Source organism: Musa acuminata, chromosome BXJ3-9, assembly GCF_036884655.1.
Source record: "Musa acuminata AAA Group cultivar baxijiao chromosome BXJ3-9, Cavendish_Baxijiao_AAA, whole genome shotgun sequence".
Lineage (NCBI taxonomy): Eukaryota > Viridiplantae > Streptophyta > Magnoliopsida > Zingiberales > Musaceae > Musa > Musa acuminata.
This window is the reverse complement of record NC_088357.1, coordinates 35,365,182-35,387,076: the sequence shown is the minus strand read 5'-3', so window position 1 is coordinate 35,387,076 and position 21,895 is coordinate 35,365,182. Positions and strand designations below refer to the sequence as shown.

Genomic DNA, 21,895 nt, shown 5'->3' with positions numbered 1-21,895 from the left:
TAATCATTTTAAAAAAAAATTCTTACAAGTAAATCAAGCCATGAATTGACCTCTTATAAATGGATACCAACAAATCATAATATGTCTATGTCTTGGGATCAATCAGCACACAAAGTTTGGTAATCGTGTTGCCACATTATCTATCTTCATTATTTGTTTATCCCACATTTCTATTTTAGGAAAATCCTCTAAAGTAGATATTACATTTCTTAGAATAGAATATAGATATTTTGTTAGGATCTATATAGAGACTGTTATCACTATTTAGGATATATAAATGAGGTTTATCTAATTCTATCCTAAATTAGTGGGAGTGACAACTTCTAAGCGGGTGGCCTATGAAAAGACGACTCATGTTAAGTCTCAAAATTAACCAAAGATAAATATAAGTGACTCAAGTGCGGATAGGTTTCTGGATAAGGGTGTAATTCTAATAGCTTTAACAAAAACCTAGCTCCTTACTCGCTCCTCATGCAAAGTCTACTCCCAACAGAACTTCTAAGGTTTCAAGTGGATCCTCTTGATGGCTGTTATTCTACTACACCGCATGGGAAATAGGTGAATCAAACTAACTCATTAGTGATCAAATCTAGGAAGCACGAGTTAGAAAATGGTAAAGTGAGAATTAAGAAATGAGATGATGTCATAGAGGATCTTGAGATGAATCCATTTGGAGATACACTAAGCTCCTTCCTTAAGGAGAATAGGAACTCTCATCGAAAGCCTGTACGGGCATATAAGGTATCAGTAACCCCTATTCCTCTATCAAACCTAAATAAGGACCTATCCACTTTCCTAATAAATTTCCATACTCTTTTAACTTCTTTTAAGTCATATATCTTGTTTTCTCTTTATGAGAGATGATATTACTCCAAAAGTAAAAAGATATGTATAGATTAAATGCCAAAGGAGACAAAGAATGATGAGATAGCACTTTTGGTGACCAAGGTTACCATGGAGTTAGATACAGGTCTAAGTTCTTATGATCCTAGGGAGCAAGAAGAAGCTGATTGTTCTTTAGGAGGCATTCGATAATGTTCTTTCGAAGGTCCCTTTATGTCAAAATAGAGATACCTACCTAATATCTTAAGAGACATTCAACAAGACCTAAACTAAAGTGGATATGAAGCTTTCTCAAAAGTAAGAAAAAAATACTACAATTAATAGATTAGATAAGAATATTTTGTTATTATATGTACGATGCTTAATCTCGAGTGAGGAAGAGGGTCAAAAACTTGTTTAATATGTTTTACTTTAGTTGGAACCGTAAGGTACCTTGTAAAAGGTCATTATGAATTATCTCACTTATATTTTGTATGTGCTTTATTATATTTTTATTTTTTTACAACAAACTCACACATTAGACACACAAGCTCATCAACTTATTTAGTCATTTGACAAGAATTAGCATGATACCCTTCAACTTGCAATCGACAGTTTTCGAGGAATAAAAGGAATAAAAGGCTATCTAAAAAGTGTTCCATGCGAGTGACAATCCTCGAAAAATGTCCTATATATATGTGAAGGGGTTTATGGTGATTGCAATTGTATTCCTCGAAAAATTTTTCGAGAGTATTCGGAATACAATTGCAATCACCTTTGTCGAGAGTATTGGGTAGATTAGAGGACAAAATTCATCAGGTTAAGTTAGGACTCCTTATGTTCAATTCAAAAATTAACAATGATAGCCTTTCCAACGAGGATGAGAAGAAAATTTTCATCTCTCAAAGTCTATACCTTACCCTTCTTAAGCAATTAAGTGAGGTAAGGCAAAGTGTATTTTGATTAATGTTAGATATTATCACATCTTAATATATGCTCATAAATGACATAATCTTATTTATGAGAGTAAAGAGATCCTTAAGCTCTTTACCCATTATTATAGAGATCCTTAAGCTCTTTACCCATTATTATATTGATTTGTAATATAATCACGTGGATCCTAGGGTCACTAAGACTAATTGGCTAGTTATGTCGGAGCTCAATAGTGAAGAGTCTTTATTTTGCTTAGTTTTTCAATCTTGATAAAATTTGTGATGCTATTTTTAATATGGATTTAGAAAAATGTTTGGGGCTAATGATTTTGACCAATTCCTTTCTTAATGTCTTCCAAACATATTATGAGACCTTTGCTATACATATTGATTGGATTAAAATGATTCTCATATTTATCACTAAGTTAAGTTATCCAATAGAGATCAAACATTATAGGCTAATCTCATTATATAATATGTCAATTATGATACTAGCTAAGGTTATGGCCAATAGGGTTATGACCCATATCTAGAAGCTTATCTCACCTATGCAACATGGATTCGTTAAGGATAGTATCTTGATTACTCAGAAGCTACCTTATTCCTTCTATAATTTGCAAGGTAAGAATCCTCTTGTGATTATCAAAATTGACCTAGAGAATGCATTTGATAGAATTTCATAGTCAGCCCTTAGGAACTCTCTTCTAATCATGAAATTCCCAATTCAATTTGTCAATTGGGTCTAATCTTATATCTCTTTTCTATTGTTTCCTTGTGAGATTAATAGTAAAAGATCTAAATATTTTAAAAGCCAAATAAAGGTTAGGTAGGATGACTCTTTATCACTCGATTGTTCAATGATACTGTTAATCGTAGATTAATTATCCCTTTTAAATTTGACCTCAATTATAAGATTAGTGTATATTGATTGTATTCTATTGAGATTTAAAGCAAATATAAAATTCTATTTCATGATCCTTAAAATATGTGTTATATGAACCTATGACAAACAAATCAATCCACTAACAATCACACTACTCCTTTGATATGCTCTTTGTTAGGATATAGGGAATGTTTATTTCCCTTCAAATATCTTGGAGTTTCTGTTCAACATAACTCACTTGGGTTTGCATAATGATATTTTCATTAAGCAATTCATAAAATTAGCAATTCATAAAATTAGGTAGTTGGGAGGGTTAGTACCTCTCATAAGTCGGTTGCTTGGTGTTGATTAAATCTATCTTAAAATCTATTCCTCTTTACACTTTTAGTATAATTTGGATACCTACCAAGGTTCTTCGTAGAATTACCAATTTGATTAATAATTTTATGTGACAGAAGAGAGATAATTTTACAAGTTTGTACCTTAGTGCTTGGCATACAATCATTGTTCTCATAGCTCAAAGTAGTTTTAGTTTTTTTAATCTCAATTACATCAAGTTATCTTTATATGCCACTTGTGTACAAGTATATATGAATAAGAAGAATACTTTTTGATATCGTGTAGTCCATGCCAAATATGAAGAGATGTATCGTTGGGGAAACAACCATAGTAATAACATTAGTTAGTCATGGAGACTCTTTTTGTATGTATGTGGAACCTTAGGAAGCGATTTATTAAATTGGTTAGGGATGGTTCCAATACCAATTTATTAAATAATAATTGAGTTTTTAATTTTCCTCTGACGATGAAAGCCTCATTCAATAATTTTTCATTTGTTGAACTTTATGAAGGTAGATGATTTGATGTGGTCTAATAGTTAAAATATTTCACGAGAGGAGTTGTTTCGCCCTATTATAATTAACATATTGAGAGGATTTTAAATTACCTCATGTCCTAAGGATGACACAAGGATTTGAAAACTAAACCCAAAAGATCTTGTTTTCACAAAATTTACATACAAATTCTTTAGAACCAAAGAAAAGACCCCTTAACTTTTAGAATGGTTACAAATCATTTAGACCATTGGTGCATCTCCGAGAGTCCAAATCTTTTGCTAGAAATTATATCATAAAAGACTCCATACAATTGATAGATTATGAAAGTTAATCATCCAAGTCTCTTCATTGTGTCATTTATATGAAATTACACCCTAAATTATCAGACACATTTTTTAGGAATATCAATTTTCTTATCCTTGGTTTCCACAGCAAATAATCCATTTTTGCACGTGAACTCTTAGGTAAAATAGAATTGGACTAATAAGTGTTTTTTAACATACTTGTGGTCTATAGTTAAAGCTTTTATTATAAAATTATTCAAGCAAGAGAACCTAGGAATATGGGCTCAAATTATCACTGCTACTAGCTATGTTATTAGAAAATTCAACCTAACAAACTTATAACAAACTTAAATCTTGACAACCTAGTTTTTTTTTTTTTTTGGGAGAATTAGTCAAAGGAGCTTTCAAAATTGTAAAATGTTAGCATCGGGGTTATTGTTTGCGATGATAAGGGATCATATAAACTTGCTGTAACATCCCTCATTTCTGAATTTTCGTATAATTTTCTTGTTGTAATGTAAGTATCTATTTGAAATTTGATAAAAGAGCCAAAGTATAAATCTGAGAACTTATTCATAAGATTTAGGGGATTTGTTCAAAATTTTTTTTTTTGAGGACCTATATGTAAACCCTAAGGACCTAATCGTAAATATAATAATACAAGGACTAAACTGTAAAATACACAAATCTTCTCATTTAGGGTCAAAATTCTCAAAGGCAAGTATTTTAATCCCATCCTACAGAATTATTAGTCTTTGATCTCATATTTATTCTGAATTATTCGAAAGATTTCAACCTAGAACCTGATATTTCTCTTGATAGATACAAAAATCATGGATCTGAAATTTTTTAGTAAACTGACCCCTATATATTGTTTCAGCCATAATTTTTAGCACCAAACATAGATTTAGGCAGGACCTTATTTATTTGAAAGTAGACTCTTATACCTTCCTTTTGACACTGATTTTGAAAATTTTGGACTCCGAATACTTATCCAAACATCTATTTCAATTGAGCCTATGGATGCTGCAAAATAGGGATCAAAATTTTTGACCTTTTGATACTAAAATACCTATAAGTCCCTATTGAAAATTTTTTTTTGTACCAAACTGATTTCATTTGAAACTAGACTTGTAAACCTTTCTTTTGATATATAGATTGAAAATTTTGGAATTCAAATGCCTATTCTGCTATCTATTGATTCTGCCCTATGGATTCTGCAAAACAGTGATTTAGTTTTTTGACCTTCGGTCACTAAATCAATGGTAACTCCTTGTTGGAAACCTTGTTTCATATGAAACTTATTTCATCAGAAAATAGATTGATTTATCTTTCGACAGTAGTTTTCTTAAGGGTATTGGAGCATAATTGATAATCTGAAGTATTTGTTCAATGTGCCTCTTGAATCCTGACAGAAATCGAGCTTTGGTCGATTTCACGTATTCTGTTTCATTCATTTGGAAATAGATTCCATTCAGTCCCCTTCGTTCAATTGAGGCTTATGTTAGTGCTTGAATTTTGGTTTGCTCTTGCCTATAAATTATTTACATTCTTGAAACATTTTTGTGTAACGTTTATGCTATATCGCATTGACACATATAGGCACATGTATATCCCATTGTTCCATATTTGCTTTCGATATGTGCCTATTCTAGTTTCATTCCTTTGGATATTGAATTCATCTAACCTTCTTATTTGAATTGAGCTACATATGATTGCTTGGAATCCTGGTATACTCTTGCTTTCATTTCATTCCAAATCTGAATACATTTGTGAGAGATTGTTGCTTGCATCGTATTGACTCGTAAAGGCACATGTACGTTTTGTTGTTCCGCGTGTGCTTCCGATATATGCTATTCATTGTTCAGACTGCCCTTTTGTACTATGGTGTTGTGGGATAATATGAACCTTTGCTAGAAATGGTAAAGGGAGTTTATGCATAGAGCCTGCGATGCTCTGTCGGCCCCCTCTGACTTCACATAGACGTGGGTGGATGGAGCTCCTAGACATGGGAGACTTCTGTTTGGTGGTCATTCAGAAATGGATGAATCACATTCTGTCTGTGGTCCCACTACACATTCTGTATGTTTGATATGATATCCAGAGCTTTGGTTATGTGTTTCTGTACATGCTTTAGATAAGAATGATATGAATGTAACGTCAAAGACGACGTTTGAGCTTCTGTTTGGTATTTGTTATTGATATGCTCCGAAATGTTCCATACGCCGTTGATATGCTCCGGAACATTTCATATGCCACTGATAAGCTCCGAAACATTTCATTTGTTATTTATATTCTCCGAAATGTTTCATTCATCGTTGATATGCTTTGAAATGTTCCATACGCTGTTGATATGCTCCGGAACATTTCATATGCCATTGATAAGCTCCGAAATGTTTCATTCATTGTTGATATGCTTCGAAATGTTCCATATGCCGTTGATATGCTCCGGAACATTTCATACGCCATTGATAAGCTCCGAAATGTTTCATTAATTGTTGATATGCTTCGAAATGTTCCATATGCCATTGATATGCTCCAGAACATTTCATACGCCATTGATATGCTCTGGAACATTTCATACGTCATTAATAAGCTCCGAAATGTTTCATTTGTTATTGATATGCTCTGAAACGTTTCATTCGTTGTTGATATGCTCCAATTACTCTATGCCCCATATGTTATGAACCAAATATGTTTGATTGAAATGACAATTGTGATTCTGCACCTATTGATATTACGTCTATGAATTCTTATCTGCCTTGCATTTTGAAACTTTATCTCTTTAGAAATTGTCCTCTTTTGACATGGATATGTTAGTCACTTGCTGAGCTTTATATGCTCACCCCGTTGTTGTATAAATTTTTCAGGATAGCTTGTCGCTTGCTTAAATGTTAAGATTGGGCTGAGGCAGTGGAAAGCTAAAAGATTTTGGGCGGATCTTTATTAGTATATATGTTTTTGTTGTATAAGCAAACGCTGCATCTAATGAAATGTGGATGATGAATCTAAACTTGTGGATTTTGTATAAGTTTAATAGGACCTCTCATGTTTAAGATTCCGGAATGTTAAGTTTAATTCGTGTAACGATATGAACTTATGGTAAACGTTGGTTTTATGATTATACAGACTCCCACACTTGTGAATTTATGTTGTGGTTATTATTTTGGTGAGTTGGGTTCAGATTTTATAAATCATCAAGCGATGTGTTATATGTTTATGAACTGCACAGGGTTTATAAATTTGTGAATTTATGTTGTGATTATTATTTTGGTGAGTTAGGTTCAGATTTTATGAACTGCACAGGGTTTATAAATTTATAGATTATAGAGGTGAAATTTTGATCTAAATATTTTCTTAGTGACCTCAAATGTTAGTTTGGATCCTGGATTGATTTGTTTTCTTGAAATTTAATATTATCGATATTTTGAGGGGCGTGACACTTGCTGGCCTCAAGTATGTTCCAGGATGCTTGCTTCTATAGTCTTACATTAGCCCTATAAGAGGGATTCTTGAAAGTTCAATTGGAGGTTGATTTAATAATTCTTGTAAATTGTATCACTAAGCATTAACTCTCATTATGGGAGATCTCAAATTCCTTGGCTGATATAGTAAGTCATTTTTGTTTTTATTTTTTTTAATTCTCACTGTTTTAGAGAAGACAACCAAAAAGCCAATTGGGCTGCAACTTAAGGTAGATTATATAGAATAGAGACTTTGTTTTTTAGAAGGAGAGATTTTCTTTAGATTTAGAATCCATTTTGTATGTTGACATATATTTTTTTAAAAAAATATATTAAACATTTGAAGTGATAGAAGCTGGTGAATCAATTATCTAAGCAAATTGAATCCTAACACGAGTGAGATATTGCTAAAGCCCTAACTTGCTTGATACAACATGAAAATCTTAATGAAATTAGGTTAGGTTGGCACATACAAAAAAAAAAAATCAATCATAGGCACACTAGACCCACCATTCCTTGCATGTCACCGAATCATAGAGTTTTTACATGAAAAGTAGACATTGGCCAACCAATGATGATTGTTTTTGTTTCCAAACACTTGTCGTCTCACATTGCCTCACTTGTTGGCAAAGCTTTTATCATGTCATATGTTACACATAAAGAGCATGAAGCAGCCTCTGAGGCGGACAAGCTCAGGAAGAGTTAAAAGAGGCCGATCAGTGATTTCATGGGCCACACGCTTTAACTTCAGCAGCAAGATGAATCAATTTGCAGACCTTTGCTTCCACCCCAAACCTCCTCCTACCAACCCCCATTACATGCAATGTAGGCTAAAACAGGGATGGAAATGAAATGGCTGTGTGGTGGCCTCCACAGTCTGTCATCATCCATGCACTCCTCCCTCTGCTCTACAAATCTCGAGCCCCAGAGCAGCATCCTGCCCTCGTTGAAGTCTGCGCCCTCCAATGGAATCGGTTCATGAGAGTGCACCAGCTGCTAAGATACTTGTTGGAGTCTCGCTTGATGCCCGAGCGAGCTCACAGCTTCTCTCATGGGCAGTCACAGTAGCCGCTCGACCAAATGACACAGTTATCGCTTTGCATGTTCTTGGTTCGTTCGTTTTAATTGATGAAGGGTTCCATCGGCCAAATTTATACTGGTTTGTAATTCCTCTTTTTTTGTAGCAGTTCGGAAAGCAGAGAAGAGGCTGAAGTCGGAGAGAAGTAGTTTGCGACAGGCTCAGGCATCTGTGATCTCTGCTGTTGGGGAGTTCGCTGGAGTCTGCCAAACTAAGCGGGTAGATTGATGCATATTGCTTTTGCATTGGCTTTTAAGAGGGATTCTGTGAAGCGTTCTGGATGCTTGCACTTGTCTCAGGTGACGTTGGAGGCAAAGGTCAGGACTTGTTCGAGCGTTGGAGAAGGACTTGCCGACGAAGCGGCACTGGTTGAGGCCAACCTTCTTGTTCTCCGCAGGTCAGGAATCCTCCTAAACTGCAGCGTCTCCTTTCTCAGTGCATCGAATGATTCTAATGCCTTCTTCTCTTGTGTGGAGTAGAAACTCATTTGAAATAGTGAGATATTGCCTCAAGAATGCTCCTGAAGGCTGCTCCATTGTTGGTGTGGATGTGGATGTGCAAGCTCTGCCTAGAAAAGATGGTGATGTAGACTCCTTAACATACGATGGTGGGAGAAATCTATTTGTCGGAGAAACGATGAGTCCTTTTCTTCTTGCAAATCACTACAACTTTATGGAACGTTGCAGATAACAACAGTTCCTCGAGCTCGAGATTGACATACAAAGACAACAACAACAACATGGTTAATGCTCTCTCCCCGCTGCGCAAGTTCTTTGGATCAACTTCCAAGAGAGACAGAAGGCACTCTTCGAGCGAAAGCATTTGTGAGAAGGAATCACCTAGAGGAGTTCTGGAAGGGCCAGAGGCAGCGAGCACCCCCGCAGACGACTGCTCGAGTTCGTCAAGCAGTGTCATCGGCCGACGTAGCCACACCAACAACTGGAGGCGGCTATCTGTGGCGAGGCTGTTCTTTCCTTTGCCTCCCTCGCCGGAGGACTCGATAAGCATGGAGGGTGATGCATGTTCATCCTACGCTGAGGAGGTGAAGCCTTCCTGGACGTGCTTTTCCTACGAGGAGATCTCGCGCGCTACAAACAAGTTCCATCCGGGTAAAGAAGATGAATATTTTCTGGTTTAAGATGAACGCAGCATTTATCGACATTGTTGATGCATTCCATTATCTGTACTTCATCTTGGAGATCAGACAACTTGGTGGGGAGAGGTGGATTCGCGGAGGTGTTCAAGGGAAGCCTTCGCAGTGGCCAGAATGTAGCAGTAAAAAGGTTGGCCAAAGGCGAAGGGGACCAGCTGAAGGAGAAGGAGTTCCTGGTCGAGCTCGGCATTCTTGGGCATGTTCGGCACCCAAACACAGCCAACTTGATCGGGTGTTGCATCGAGAACGGGCTTCATCTGGTCTTCGATTTGTCTTGCAATGGAAGCTTGGCATCAGCTCTGCACAGTGAGGCTTTCCCCATTTCCTCGCTCCCTTCTTCTTCTCCATCCTCACCATGCAGTTCTGGATATGATCTGGATGTGTCAGGTAAACATGGCAGGGTTTTGGAGTGGTCGGCGAGGTACAAGATCGCCATAGGTATAGCCCGAGGCTTGCATTACCTTCACAAATGCTGCAGGCACCGGATCATCCACCGCGATATCAAGGCTTCCAATGTTGTTCTTGGCGCAGACTTTGAACCCCAGGTGGGAGCTTAAGACGGTCTAATCATGGTTTTTAGCAGAATGCATCTCTGCTGAAACCTTCATTTGGTTCTTATCATTGCAGATTTCAGATTTTGGACTAGCAAAATGGCTTCCAAAACAATTGACTCATCACTCTGTCATCCCAATAGAGGGCACCTTGGGGTATAACCATAAACCCCTTCACATATATATAGGATACGAGAATTCATGCATGCATTCCTTATGCTGAGCAGGTATCTGGCACCGGAGTACTTCATGCATGGGATAGTCGATGAGAAGACCGATGTCTTTTCATTTGGTGTTCTACTGTTGGAGATTGTTACTGGCAGGAGGCCGGCGGACACCTCAAAGCAGAGCCTGCTTGTGTGGGTGAGTGACCTGACAACTTCTGCCAATCTGATCTTGAAGTACGAGGAAGTATTATTACTTACAGAGCAAGATGTTGATTAGGCCAAGCCACTGATGCAGTCTGGAAGAATAGCTGAGCTAGCTGATCCCAAGCTGGAAGGTAAGTACGACATGGATCAGATGCAAAGATTAGTGGTCACCGCCTCATACTGTGTGAGACAATCATCGATTTGGCGTCCACCCATGAGTAAGGTTTGTGATTCTGGGATAAAAGCTTCAGACTCAAAAAGTTTTATGATTCATTTTGACTTAAACTTGCTGCCAATTGAATGTTCAGGTGTTGGGTCTCCTAACTAATGACCGTGATTCAGTGGAAGCACAGATACGGAGTATTCCTGAATGCCAGGTTGATGAGATGGATGATTACAATTTGGCTACAGATTGTTCCCTCGACTACTAGCCATCTGTTTTGGACTATGATGGAATTTTGTGTGTTGTGTTTTCTTTTTCTTGGAGTTTCTTTCTTAGGTTTTAGAGATTGTCATGTAATTATTATTGGACCAATGTTGTACTGATCGTCTCTTTTATGATGAGCATAGTTTTGAGCTTTAGACTGATTCTCAAATGTTGTGATTTTGAAGATGAAATTTTTTTTTTTTTCATAAACAATGGTATCTTTGGACATTAATTTTGAGACCTGTACAGTATGTTATGTTGCTTCCAAGAGCACCAAGAACAGTAGGAAGCTAAGCTGGTCCTCCAAACACCATTCCCCCAGTCCATGCAAAAATAATTCTTGGTATATATTCTGTAGACTCTCATATTCTATTCCATGGCACCAATGGAGTCGAACGAATAGATCTCAATGACCAAAGGGAAGAGGAACCAGAATCTCATCTTCCCTCCAAAATTATGCTTCAATTTTCGCGCCCAGATAAGAGCGTCTATTTTACAGCTTATTTTTACCATAGATATATATAAAATATCGAAGCTGGAAGGGAAGTGACTCAATCAGGAAGAGAGAGAGAGCATTAAGGATATCAGTACGTTACAGTTCAGAGGCAGAAGAAGAGGTTGCCCTCAAAAGGAGGGGACGACGCCGTAGCCGGTGTCCGCCATGAGAGCCGCAGCGGCTGCGGCGGCGGCGGAGTAGATGCGGTCGACCTCCGCCTCGATGTCCGTCCGCTTGGCGAAGCGGCCCTTGATCCGCGGCCGCGTCTCCGCGTACGCCTTCCGCGAGGCGTACCGGATCGTCTTCTCGAACCGCCGGCTCTTCCTCTTCTCCCGGTACCGCATCACCCTTGCCTGCCTGTCCATCTGGGCCGCCGCCTTCTCGGGGACGCCGCCGTGCGGATTCGTCACGTCCGTCGTCGCGCCGCTCCCGTCCGGCACCACTCCCGCCTCCGACGACGACACCTGCTCCGATCCACCCCAGTCACGAAGAATCAGGCAAGACGTCATAAATTAGCAAGAAATCTTTTTCTAGATCAGAGGGTTCCATGAGGTGTTACGCTGTGGCTCATGGAGAAGGTGGTGTGGGTGCTGTACGAGGGCTCGGATGGAGAGAAATCGATCTCGACGCCAGCATCGGGAGGAAGAAACGAAGGGAGCGGCGGGGCTCCGCCGTCGACGCCAGCGGCCTTGCCGTTGACGGGTACGACACTATCCATCTGGTGGAATCGCGCGTCCATCGAAGTAGCGTACTCCAGATCGAGGTAAGGATCCACATCTGAGAAGAAGTAGTCCGCTGATTTAAGATCCGGCGCTCCCGTCAAGCCCTTGGAGTGAGCATGGCCAAGGTTCGGGAGAATCCATGAGGCATCGGCCCCCGCGTCGTTCTCGTCTTCCTCGTTGTTGCCGTCGCCGGCGCAAACTGCCGCGCCGAACGGGAACGCAGCGGCGGCCGAGGATGGCTTGACGTGAGCGGCGAGGGGCTCCACGAAGGGGACGATGGGGACTCGCTCGTGGCGGCGGGCGAGGGGGTTGGCGGAATGGATGTCGGCGTCGCAGGACTCGCAAAGGGCAGCGGCGTCGGCCTTGCAGGTGACGACGGCAGGCGCCTGCTCACACACCGCACACAACCACACGCGCTCGTGGCCGGAAGGGAGTCGGTTTGCCTCGTGCACCCGTGCGTCGCACCCCCCGCACAGGTAGGCCGCGTCAGCCCGGCAGTACAGCAACGCCGCCGCTACCTTGCACGAGTCGCACCTCCGCGCCGCCAGGCCCGTCCAGTACCCTTCCTTTCCTCCAGCCTCGCGTGCCATCTTCTCTTTTTACTTTTTCTCGGTTCTCCTTTTGTTGGGCTCTTTTGCCCTGTGTACTTCCTATATTTCTTGCTTTAAGAGGCGACGACGAGGGGGTCGAGCGTAGGCTCTATCTTCTTGGGTGTGAGAGCAGTCTGCCACCTAATTATCACGCTCTGTTGACGACTTGCCTCTCTGGAATACCTGCTTCTTCACGGCTTGGTTCCATGCGGGACCAAATTTTTTGTCCATTCAGAAGGCAGGTAGTCGAAGGGGTAGCAATGGCATTTACGAACGATCGACTCGAGATGGACTGGAGACACGTGGCATCTCACACACCACGTAAAATAACAGAGACCTTTCAAACGAGAACCCGAGCAATCGCGGGGCCCGCATGGAGCCCCTTGTCCGTTGGGTCGCTGTTAGATATTTTATAAAGCAGCTCCTCTCTCGGGCGTTAAGGTTGTTGTAACCGGGACTTCGAATAGGGTCGCAAGTGGAGGTTGGGCGTTAAGCAGCCCCTAGTCTATTGTTACTAGAGGAGACCATCTATTATACAGTAGAAGTATCATCTGGAAGCTGTACCTTTCCATCTCGGATTGACGAGCCAGATCATTTAATTCTGATCTGATTCGGGTTCAGAGACTCAAGTTTTATGATTTATTTTTATCACTAAAACATGAGTAGTGGTGCAGCTACGAAGCGTCCCTAACTTACCATGTAGATTATAGCTTCGATTCAGTATGCTACATTTGTCTGGCATTTATTCTATCTTTTATGAATCATTTATTCGATAGTTGAACATTTATTCGACCATCTATTTTTGACAAAGTTGAGTAATTGTGAAAGATGGTAAACATGCGTTATGTCCTTAATGTCTCTCTTAAACATGTGAGCTTTTCTTCCTTCGCCGATCCGAAAGGGTAGAAACTGACCCATCGATGAGTTGGAATCTGTGCGGTGGCTCGTGAAGGGCGGAAAGGGTCGCCCGTGATGCGAGAGGTTGGTCGAGGGCAAAATTGGCAGCGTCTCTCCCTCTCTGACGACTGTGCTGCCGTCACCCTCGGCGCCACGGTGATCCACAACAACGTGGGAAACAGATTAGGGGTTCCCTCGTCGAACGAGGAGGGAAATCGACTCCCTGGTGTACACGTGGATGCACGAGACTGCGTGATAGCTGAAACGTTGCAGCGGAGGTAGCAGTTGATGCGCTCGAGACGGAGGGGTGGGAAGGTTGTGGGCCCCGCGCTTTTATTGATCGAACAGCGACAGCTACGAGGGGGCCGCAAGGTGGTGGGGCATTCGGGGACTCTTGTTTTCGTTTTCGCTCTTTGGACGTTACAAAGTAGTCTTTTTCATTTTCCTTTCCGTTGTCGTTGCTACCAGACGACACCACAAGACCGCTTTATCACCCTCTGATTAGCATCCAAGGGGCCGATATATCCTCGTGGGCCCGCGGTGGTCCTGCCGATCACACTGCCCAAGAGCCGGCGGCAGAAGTAACTCGTATTAACAGATCCTTGTAAACGATATTAAAAGAGGCCCAACCTGCCTCCCATCTCTGCAACATGCAACCTTCCTAAAGGAGGCAAGCAGTCTATGTTCTAATCGACTGTTATTATTATTAAGTTTAGAACCAAAACTCTACTACCACCTGTTTACAAACGATTGGTCAGAAACAATTGTTTAATATAGACAAAGGAACTCGACTTTATAAAGCGGGGAGTATTAATAATGCAAGTGAGAAAGATACGTTGGGAGGAAGCCGACAGGAGCAAGATGGAGGAGTAGGATAGGGCTGAGGATAAGCTTTACGGAGTGGCTGAGGGAGGAGGGGTATGGATGGGATGCTGGAAAGATTCCACGAAGAGTTGAGCGTCAGACTTGCGTTTGGACACGATCACATCGGATGCAGTAAACACCGAAACGGGACCAATTTGATCTGATGCTGCGTTGGGATGACTGTGATCTCATCTCCTCATCTTTATCTTCCGGCTTGAGACATTACATGATTGTTGGTATGTGGTCTCATTCTCCATTTTTCGGCTCTTGTGCTGGTCCTGATTTCTAAAAAGAAAGACTTTTATGTGGTCTCATTCTCCATTTTTCGGCTCTTGTGCTGGTCCTGATTTCTAAAACGAAAGACGTTCACACTGGTTAATATCATCAGTTATGTCTCCTAAAAGATTAAGTTATTAGGATAGGAACTAAAATATATTCAGCACTAACATACCCTCTCAAGTACAGCATGATTTAGGTTCGACACTTGAAATCGAACCCAAATATATTATTGTGTAAGCTAATTTGAGAGAAGGCATTATATAAGATTAATAAGTATTTTGAGGTGGGTTACTCTAAATCTTAATCTATCAATTTTTAAGAAAATAATGTATATCTTAAGATAATTATGAAAATTTTAAAATTACTAAAGTATAATATATCATGAGTTTAATATGTATTATAATTTGTACTGAACTTTTAGTAAATTATGACTTATTAATTAGGTGGTTGAGGGAATAAGTGTACAAGAGATTTATAAAAGTGGAACTAAGGAAGATTAGTGGAACATTTTGTTTTTAAGGCCTTATCAATCTTTTATATTTTAAGTAACTAGCTTTTAGTTATCTCTTTCTCTCGGAAAAAAAAAAAAAGATTCTTTTTTTTTCTCCCATATCTTATATTTTTTTTCTTATCCTCTCTCTTAAAAAAGAAAAAATGATTATGCAAACGATGGATTCGAAGACATGAATCCTTTAGTATCTAAAAAATTATACGAGACTCATCCATGGAGAGGTTTTTTTTTTGTGCAAATGATTATATTAAAATTGACTCGTCGGAGTTCCATGGTCGACTTCAACTTGAAGAGTTCCTTATTTAGCTTAGTACTATTGAAAAATTCTTTGAACATAATGAGATACCCGAAGGTCTAAAAGTAAAATTAATTACTATATAACTTTGAGGTTATGGGACAAGGTGTAAAAGATGTGCTTTATTCTATTTGATTATGTTTAAACTCTTTTTTCATAATTCAATAATTTTAGATAGCAAAACTATCATTGACTAACTACACTGAAGAATTTTATAACTTAATAGTCTAAATAATATTCAAGAGATGAAAGAATAACTTGTTGCACGATATAGGTGACCTAAGAATTATGATTTGAGATGAAGTAAGATGCAACTACCATGAAGGTTCTTATCAATTAGTGCTGATAGTTGAAGTAAAACATATTAAAAGTATAGCAAAGAGGTATTCTAATATTTCCTTATATTTCTCTTTTAAAGCTGATTTTACTCGATGTAATGCTAGTAGATAAAAACATAGCGAAATCACGAAAAATACATCTAAACTAACTTCTACTCACTACTGAGGACAATCTAGTCACACTAATCACCTTATTTGCTTTAAACATAAACAAGTAGAATAGAATGAGTACCCAAATAGAAAAGCTGATGTATCGATCAACTTTACCAAGAAGAAGATGCCAATAAACAACTTGAAGATATTGAAAGGATATTAATGTTGAATCTCGATGATAAAATTAATTAATGGGTTAATTGATCTAATCCATATTATTGAGTTAAGTGTCCAGGATTAACTACAATAGCTTGAAGACATAAAGCAAGTCTACCGGAGTCAAGTTTGATGGGTGTTCGAGAGTTCGCCGAGAGTTCGAAGATTCGTCGAAGTGCTACCGGAACCAACCGAGAAGCAATCGGGGACTTGCTGAAGATTTTGGAAGTCCGCCGGAGAGATCGTCGGAGGTTTGCGGAGATCACTGAGAAGGTTCAGCTACTTGCCAAAGACTCGCTGAACTCGTCACAAGATCAGGAGCTTGTTGGGATTCCACCGGAAGAAATCCGAGGGTGTATCAGAAGTCTGCCGGAAGTTCGTCGAAAAGCTCGCCGGAAGGAAACTCGATGTTGCCGGTTAAAAACTTTCTTAGGACTATGTGTAACATCCCCCATTTTAAAAAAAAAAAAATTAGTAAATGCTTGTTTGTAAATATGGGGATTATTTAAATAATTTTTTTATTAAATAATATTATATTAAATTTTATGGCTAAGGACCTAAGAGTAAATAATAAAATTTTGATATGATTTATAGAATATTCAGAATTGAGTAAATAAAAATAAAATAAAATAAAATAAAATGGAGGACATGTGTCATTAACAAGGATGAGTCACTTCTATTTATTCTAAAGTTGACACCTAAACTCCCATGCATGCTTGCCACCTCACTATTTTAGCATGAGCCAAACCTAAGTAATTTAAAGCACCATTAAAAAGAAACTTTGCAGCCAATGTTAGCTTGAGAAGAAGAAGAAGAAGAAGAAGAAGAAGAAGAAGAAGAAGAAGTGGAAACTTTGTTTGAGGTTTTGCATCAACTCCCTATATTTGGGAATCAAACTCATCTAAGGCAAGTGTTCTAACCTCTTCCTACAGAATTTCTAATCTCTGTTTTCCTTTTAATACTTCATAATTCAAAAGATTTTAGCTTAGTACCAAACTTTTCTTTTCTTTTGATACAAAGCCATGAATCTGAAATTTTTTGGTAATCTGACTTCTATACATTGTTTTGGATCTAACTTTTAGCACTAAACTCTAATTTATGCAAAGCCTAATTCATTTGAAAGTAGGTTCAAATATCTTTATTTTGACACTGAGATTGAATGATTTGGAGTTTAAATGCCCACTAAGACTTCTGTTTCAATTAACCCTACAAGTTCTACAAAATAGGGATTGAAATTTCTGACCTTCTGTTACTAAATTGCTCATAACTCTCAAGTGAAAATTCTGAATTATGCAAAACTTGGTTCTTTTGAAACTAGATTCGCATTTCTTTTGATATATAATTTAATAATTTTGAAGTACGTTTGCCTTCTAAAACATCTGTTTAAATTGACCCTATCAATTCTGCAAAACAGAGATGATCAATTCTGACCTTCTATTACTAAATTACTCATAACTTTCTAGTGAAAAATCTGAATTATGCAAAACTTAGTTCTTTGGAAACTATATTCGCATATCTTTTTTTTAACATATAATTAGAAATTTTGAAGTATGTTTACCTTCCGAAACATCTGTTTAAATTGATTCTATCAAGTTTGCAAAACAGGGATGATCAATTCTGACCTTCCTTTACTCTATTTGTTGTAACTTCCTGTTAAGAACTCAAAAAATTATAAATCTGAGTTCATCCGAAAATAGATTGATACAACTTTCCAATAACATCTATTTTTAGTAATTTGGAGCATGCTTGGTCACTCAAACAATTCAGGAAATATACCATTCAAATTCTATCAGAATTGAAAACTTTGTTGGGTTTTGCCTATTCAATTTTCATCCTATTGGAAATTTGATTTCTGCTAAATTCTTCTTCAATTGAGCATTATACTAGTCCTTTGAAATTCTTGTATTGTTTATCTTAAAGTTGTTATATATCTGAAATTTATTATGTAATGCTTTGTTTACATTACTTTGTTTGATAAAGGCACATGCATATCTTCGTTATTCCACATGTGCTTCTGATATATGCCAATGTTATTGTTCATACTACCCTTTTTATACTCTGGTGTCTTGTGGGATATTGTGAACCTTTGCCAGAAATGGTAAAGGGAGTTATGCTTAGAGCCCGCAATTGCTCTGCCGGCCCCATTGACTTCACTTAGACGTGGGTGGATAGAACTCCCAGACGTGGGAAACTTATGCTTGGTGGTCATCCAGAAATGAATGAATCACATTATGTATGTGGTCCCACAGTGCCCTCTATGTTTATTGATATGATATCCAAAGCTTTGTTTATGAGTTCATATTATGCTTTGGATAAAAATGGAATGCATGCTACATCAAAAATGACATACAAGCTTGTGTTTATTATTCGGTTCACTTATTATACATTGAAGTGTTTTGTTTGTCATTATTATGCCCCCAAACACTCTTACGCCTTTGATATGCACCTAAATGCTTCATGTGCCATTTGATACATGCTTAAATGCTTCTTTTGCCAATGAAATGCTCCAATTTCCTTTCTCCTATTGTTATGTCTAATGCTTGTTTTTGAATGAGGTAAACCTTTGTGATTTTATATCAAATGAGATGATTTCAAATGAACACTTGTATTTCTACTTTTGTATCTTGATACTAAGCCTGCTTGAACTTCTCCTATCGCTATGGATATGTTAGACGCTTACTGAGCTATTTATGCTTACCCCGTTGCTATATAAATTTTTCAGAGTAGCTTGTCACGCACTGAAAAGCTAGAATTGGGTTAAAGCAGTGAAAGGCTAGAATATTTTTGAGCTAATCTTTATTGGATGATAGGTTTTTGTTGTATAGTATACTTTACTTCTGATGTAATGTTAAGGATTTGTTGATACTTATGTGTTGTAAAAGTTTAAAGGACCGCTCATGTGTATGGAATGATAAGTTTAAGTTGTATAAGGATAAGAACTCATGGTAAATAATTATCTTTTTGTGATTGTATATACTTCTACGATTATGGATTTGTGTTGTGGTTGATGTTTAGTTGAGTTGCCTTTGGATTTTGTGAATCTCTGAGTGAAGTGGATTATGATTTATGTAACGTACATGTTTATGAATTGTGAATATTGATTTTTGAATAATTCTTAGTATCCTCAAATTGTTAGATTGGATCCTGGAATGAATTGATGATGAATTATAATATTATTGATTTTAGACAGGGTCATACTTCCTGAATGTAATAATTCGAGGGGGGGGGGGGGGGGGGGGCGTGACACTATGTCTTAATTTCGTAGTTTGTATGTAATTAGGGTTAGGATTAAGGGTTAATCCTATAACCTAGTTAGGGGCCAATTGGGCCCTAATATAGACTGGTTTGAGCCAAATTAGGAGCCCAACCAGTGACCCATAAGGTCGAGTGGTGGCACTGCCCAAAACCTGAGAGTTCTAGTGGTGACACCGCTAGTATCAGACATTGATAGGCGGTGGCACCGCCAACACCGAGAAACCCAAAGGCAATTCAAATTTGGAGCCCAAATTTGAATCCTCTTGGGGCCTATAAATACCCCTCAATTCTCAGCAGAGAAAACAACCTTTGAGAAGTTAGAGAGTGAGATAAAGCCTTAGCAAAGTCTTTAGCAAGTCTTGTTTTTAATATAGCTTAAGTGTTCACCTCCCTCTTTCTCTTTGAAAATATGTAAGAGTGTGAACCACTTGTAAAAGGTTGTAAGAGAGGTATTTATTCTTCCCCTTCAAAGTGATTTGCTAGTGGAAGTTGGGAGCCTCATCGAAGAAGTCTTCGCTTGTGGATGTAGGTCATTTGACCAAACCACTTTAAATTGATGTGTTCCTTGAATGTGTGAGTGTTTACCTTTCTGAAACCGTTATTTACATAGTATCAAACTTTTGGTTTTCATCTCCTTACTTTACTCGAGCTACTTTTACTAAGTCATTCTTTGTCGAATCGAAATCTCTACGCATTTACGAAATCATTTTCAAACTTACAAGTTTTAATTCGCTGTACTAATTCGCCCTCCCCCCCTCTTATTGTCGCTCCAATCCTAACAATTAAAAGTCTAATATATGATGAATACCTCGAGGAGGCTTCTAAAGAAATTACATTAGAAGAAAGCGAATGCTTAGTATTCTATAGAGTACTTGATACTTCAAAAAATGATTCTAATGAAAAATGATTATAAAATAATATTTGCAAGATATATTGTAAGTCTCAAGATAACGTTTATTCTCTTGTTATTGATAGTGATAATTGTATGAACATTGTGTCTTAAAGTATAGTACAGAAGCTCAAGCTTAATATAAAACCATATCATAAACTATATTGAATTGTATGGTTAAAAAAAAAGGTAATTATGAGTCACTAATTGATGCCTATTTTTTTTTCGATGGACAAATTATAAAGATGATTTGTAGTATAATATAGTACTAATGAATGTTAGTATTATACTCTTAAGAATATCATGATAATATGATAGGTGTGTTATTTATGATGGTAGAAAGAAATGCTAGTCAGAGGTGCCTTGCAAGCCAATCACATGAGTGATGACACGTGTGATTTGACACGTAGTCTTTTTACTTATTATTATTATTTGATATTTTATCACTTTATATTGCCTATTGCTTGAATATATTGTGATGTCCATGGATCTATGCAATGAGAATCAGATTGTGATAAGATCATTTTAATGAGACTGATTCACCTTTAAACATAAATCATAAATAATCTCAGTCATAGGTTACTTGAGAGGGACATCGATATAACCAGATAGAATGATGTGTTATAAACCCATCCATATGATGGATTTAGCTGGTCTCATAGCTACTCGTGTGGGGACACTATGTTGAATCTCATATTTTGATGATGAAACCAATTGATAGTATTTATGATTTGATCTACGTTTTGAATGACTTAGGATACTTCGATCAGGATGAGACAATTAAAACAGGAAGAATCATGTTGGACTGGAGGAAAATATGTCAGAAGATTGGACGTCGGGCCGGAGGATCGGTTGATGTATCGACAAAAGGCTTCGGGCTATGGATTGGGCATCGAGCCAAGAAGAGCAGATATTGCACCAAGTATATTGGAGTTGCGGAGTCAACTGGCCGATTGGGCAATAGGCTGCAAGAGAGGATGATGCGTTGAAGAATCGGACGAAGCGTTGATGGACCAATGACATACCGGACAATATGATTCAAGCTTAGTAATAATTGTCTAGACTGAAGTGTGTTTCATATGTGTAGGATTAAATATGATAGCAAGGCATGAAGCAAAATGAAGTCCCAGAGTCAAGGACGCGATTTCATTAAGAGTTCGAGAGTTTGTTGGAAGACCATACGTTCGTCGAAAGTTTTGTAGGAACTAGTCGAGAAGTCCAGGAGCTTGCCGGAAGAAGCTCATCGGAACTTGCCAAGAAGATCATCGGAAGTTCACCAGAAGATCGCCGGAAGCTCACTGGAAGAAACCAAGACCTAGGGACTTGTTTAGCTTAAGTATGCATTAGATTTCGTAGTTAGCATGTAATTGGGATTGGATTTGGGCGAACCCAATTAGGGGCCAGTTGGGCCCATGTAAGAACTATGTTGGGCCCAATGAAAAGGTCCAAACAGTACCCCAAGAGGTGACACCGTCATGGCACAGTCTTGGAGACTATGTCAAGCGGTGGTACCACCGATCTGGGCAGTGATACCACTCAGACACAGCCTCCGAGAGGCTACAGGCGTTGGTACCGTCAGTTTGGGTGGTGGTACTACCCAGCACAGCCTCCCAAGCGGTGGTATCGCCCAGTGCAGTGTCAGTGTCATA

The 21,895-nt window shown here is 38.5% G+C and overlaps 2 protein-coding genes across 3 annotated transcripts; one reads left to right on the top strand and one right to left on the bottom strand.

Annotated features, from left to right (window-relative positions):
- The first annotated feature begins 8,063 nt into the window (after positions 1-8,063).
- LOC135649958 (probable receptor-like serine/threonine-protein kinase At5g57670) lies at positions 8,064-10,956 on the top strand. 2 transcript variants are annotated; one of them, XM_065168966.1, is made up of 11 exons: positions 8,064-8,331; positions 8,409-8,518; positions 8,599-8,696; positions 8,779-8,906; positions 8,986-9,408; positions 9,504-9,758; positions 9,840-9,997; positions 10,080-10,159; positions 10,231-10,366; positions 10,448-10,592; positions 10,683-10,956. In XM_065168966.1, the coding sequence occupies exons 1-11, from the start codon at positions 8,187-8,189 to the stop codon at positions 10,700-10,702; spliced, it is 1,698 nt and encodes a 565-aa protein (XP_065025038.1). In that variant the 5' UTR covers positions 8,064-8,186; the 3' UTR covers positions 10,703-10,956. The 2 variants fall into 2 exon arrangements, with proteins under 2 accessions (XP_065025038.1, XP_065025037.1); XM_065168965.1 differs by having other exon boundaries at positions 8,073-8,331; positions 10,448-10,597.
- A 255-nt stretch (positions 10,957-11,211) lies between these two features.
- LOC103998432 (zinc finger protein CONSTANS-LIKE 3) lies at positions 11,212-12,674 on the bottom strand. The gene is made up of 2 exons (XM_009419906.3): positions 11,857-12,674; positions 11,212-11,761 (listed from the first exon to the last, which is right to left on the bottom strand). Exons 1-2 carry the CDS (start codon positions 12,607-12,609, stop codon positions 11,426-11,428), a joined length of 1,089 nt encoding a protein of 362 aa, XP_009418181.2. The 5' UTR covers positions 12,610-12,674; the 3' UTR covers positions 11,212-11,425.
- Positions 12,675-21,895: the final 9,221 nt, after the last annotated feature.

Bases quoted from the DNA above. Each gene is read 5' to 3' on its own strand.
- LOC135649958 (XM_065168965.1), top strand. From the start codon at position 8,187: ATGGAATCGGTTCATGAGAGTGCACCAGCTGCTAAGATACTTGTTGGA. The intron at 8,519-8,598 runs GTAGATTGATGC...CACTTGTCTCAG, and splicing joins GAGTCTGCCAAACTAAGCGG to GTGACGTTGGAGGCAAAGGT. The intron at 8,907-8,985 runs GTGGGAGAAATC...GGAACGTTGCAG, and splicing joins AGACTCCTTAACATACGATG to ATAACAACAGTTCCTCGAGC.
- LOC103998432 (XM_009419906.3), bottom strand. From the start codon at position 12,609: ATGGCACGCGAGGCTGGAGGAAAGGAAGGGTACTGGACGGGCCTGGCG. The intron at 11,762-11,856 runs GTAACACCTCAT...GGATCGGAGCAG, and splicing joins CCTTCTCCATGAGCCACAGC to GTGTCGTCGTCGGAGGCGGG.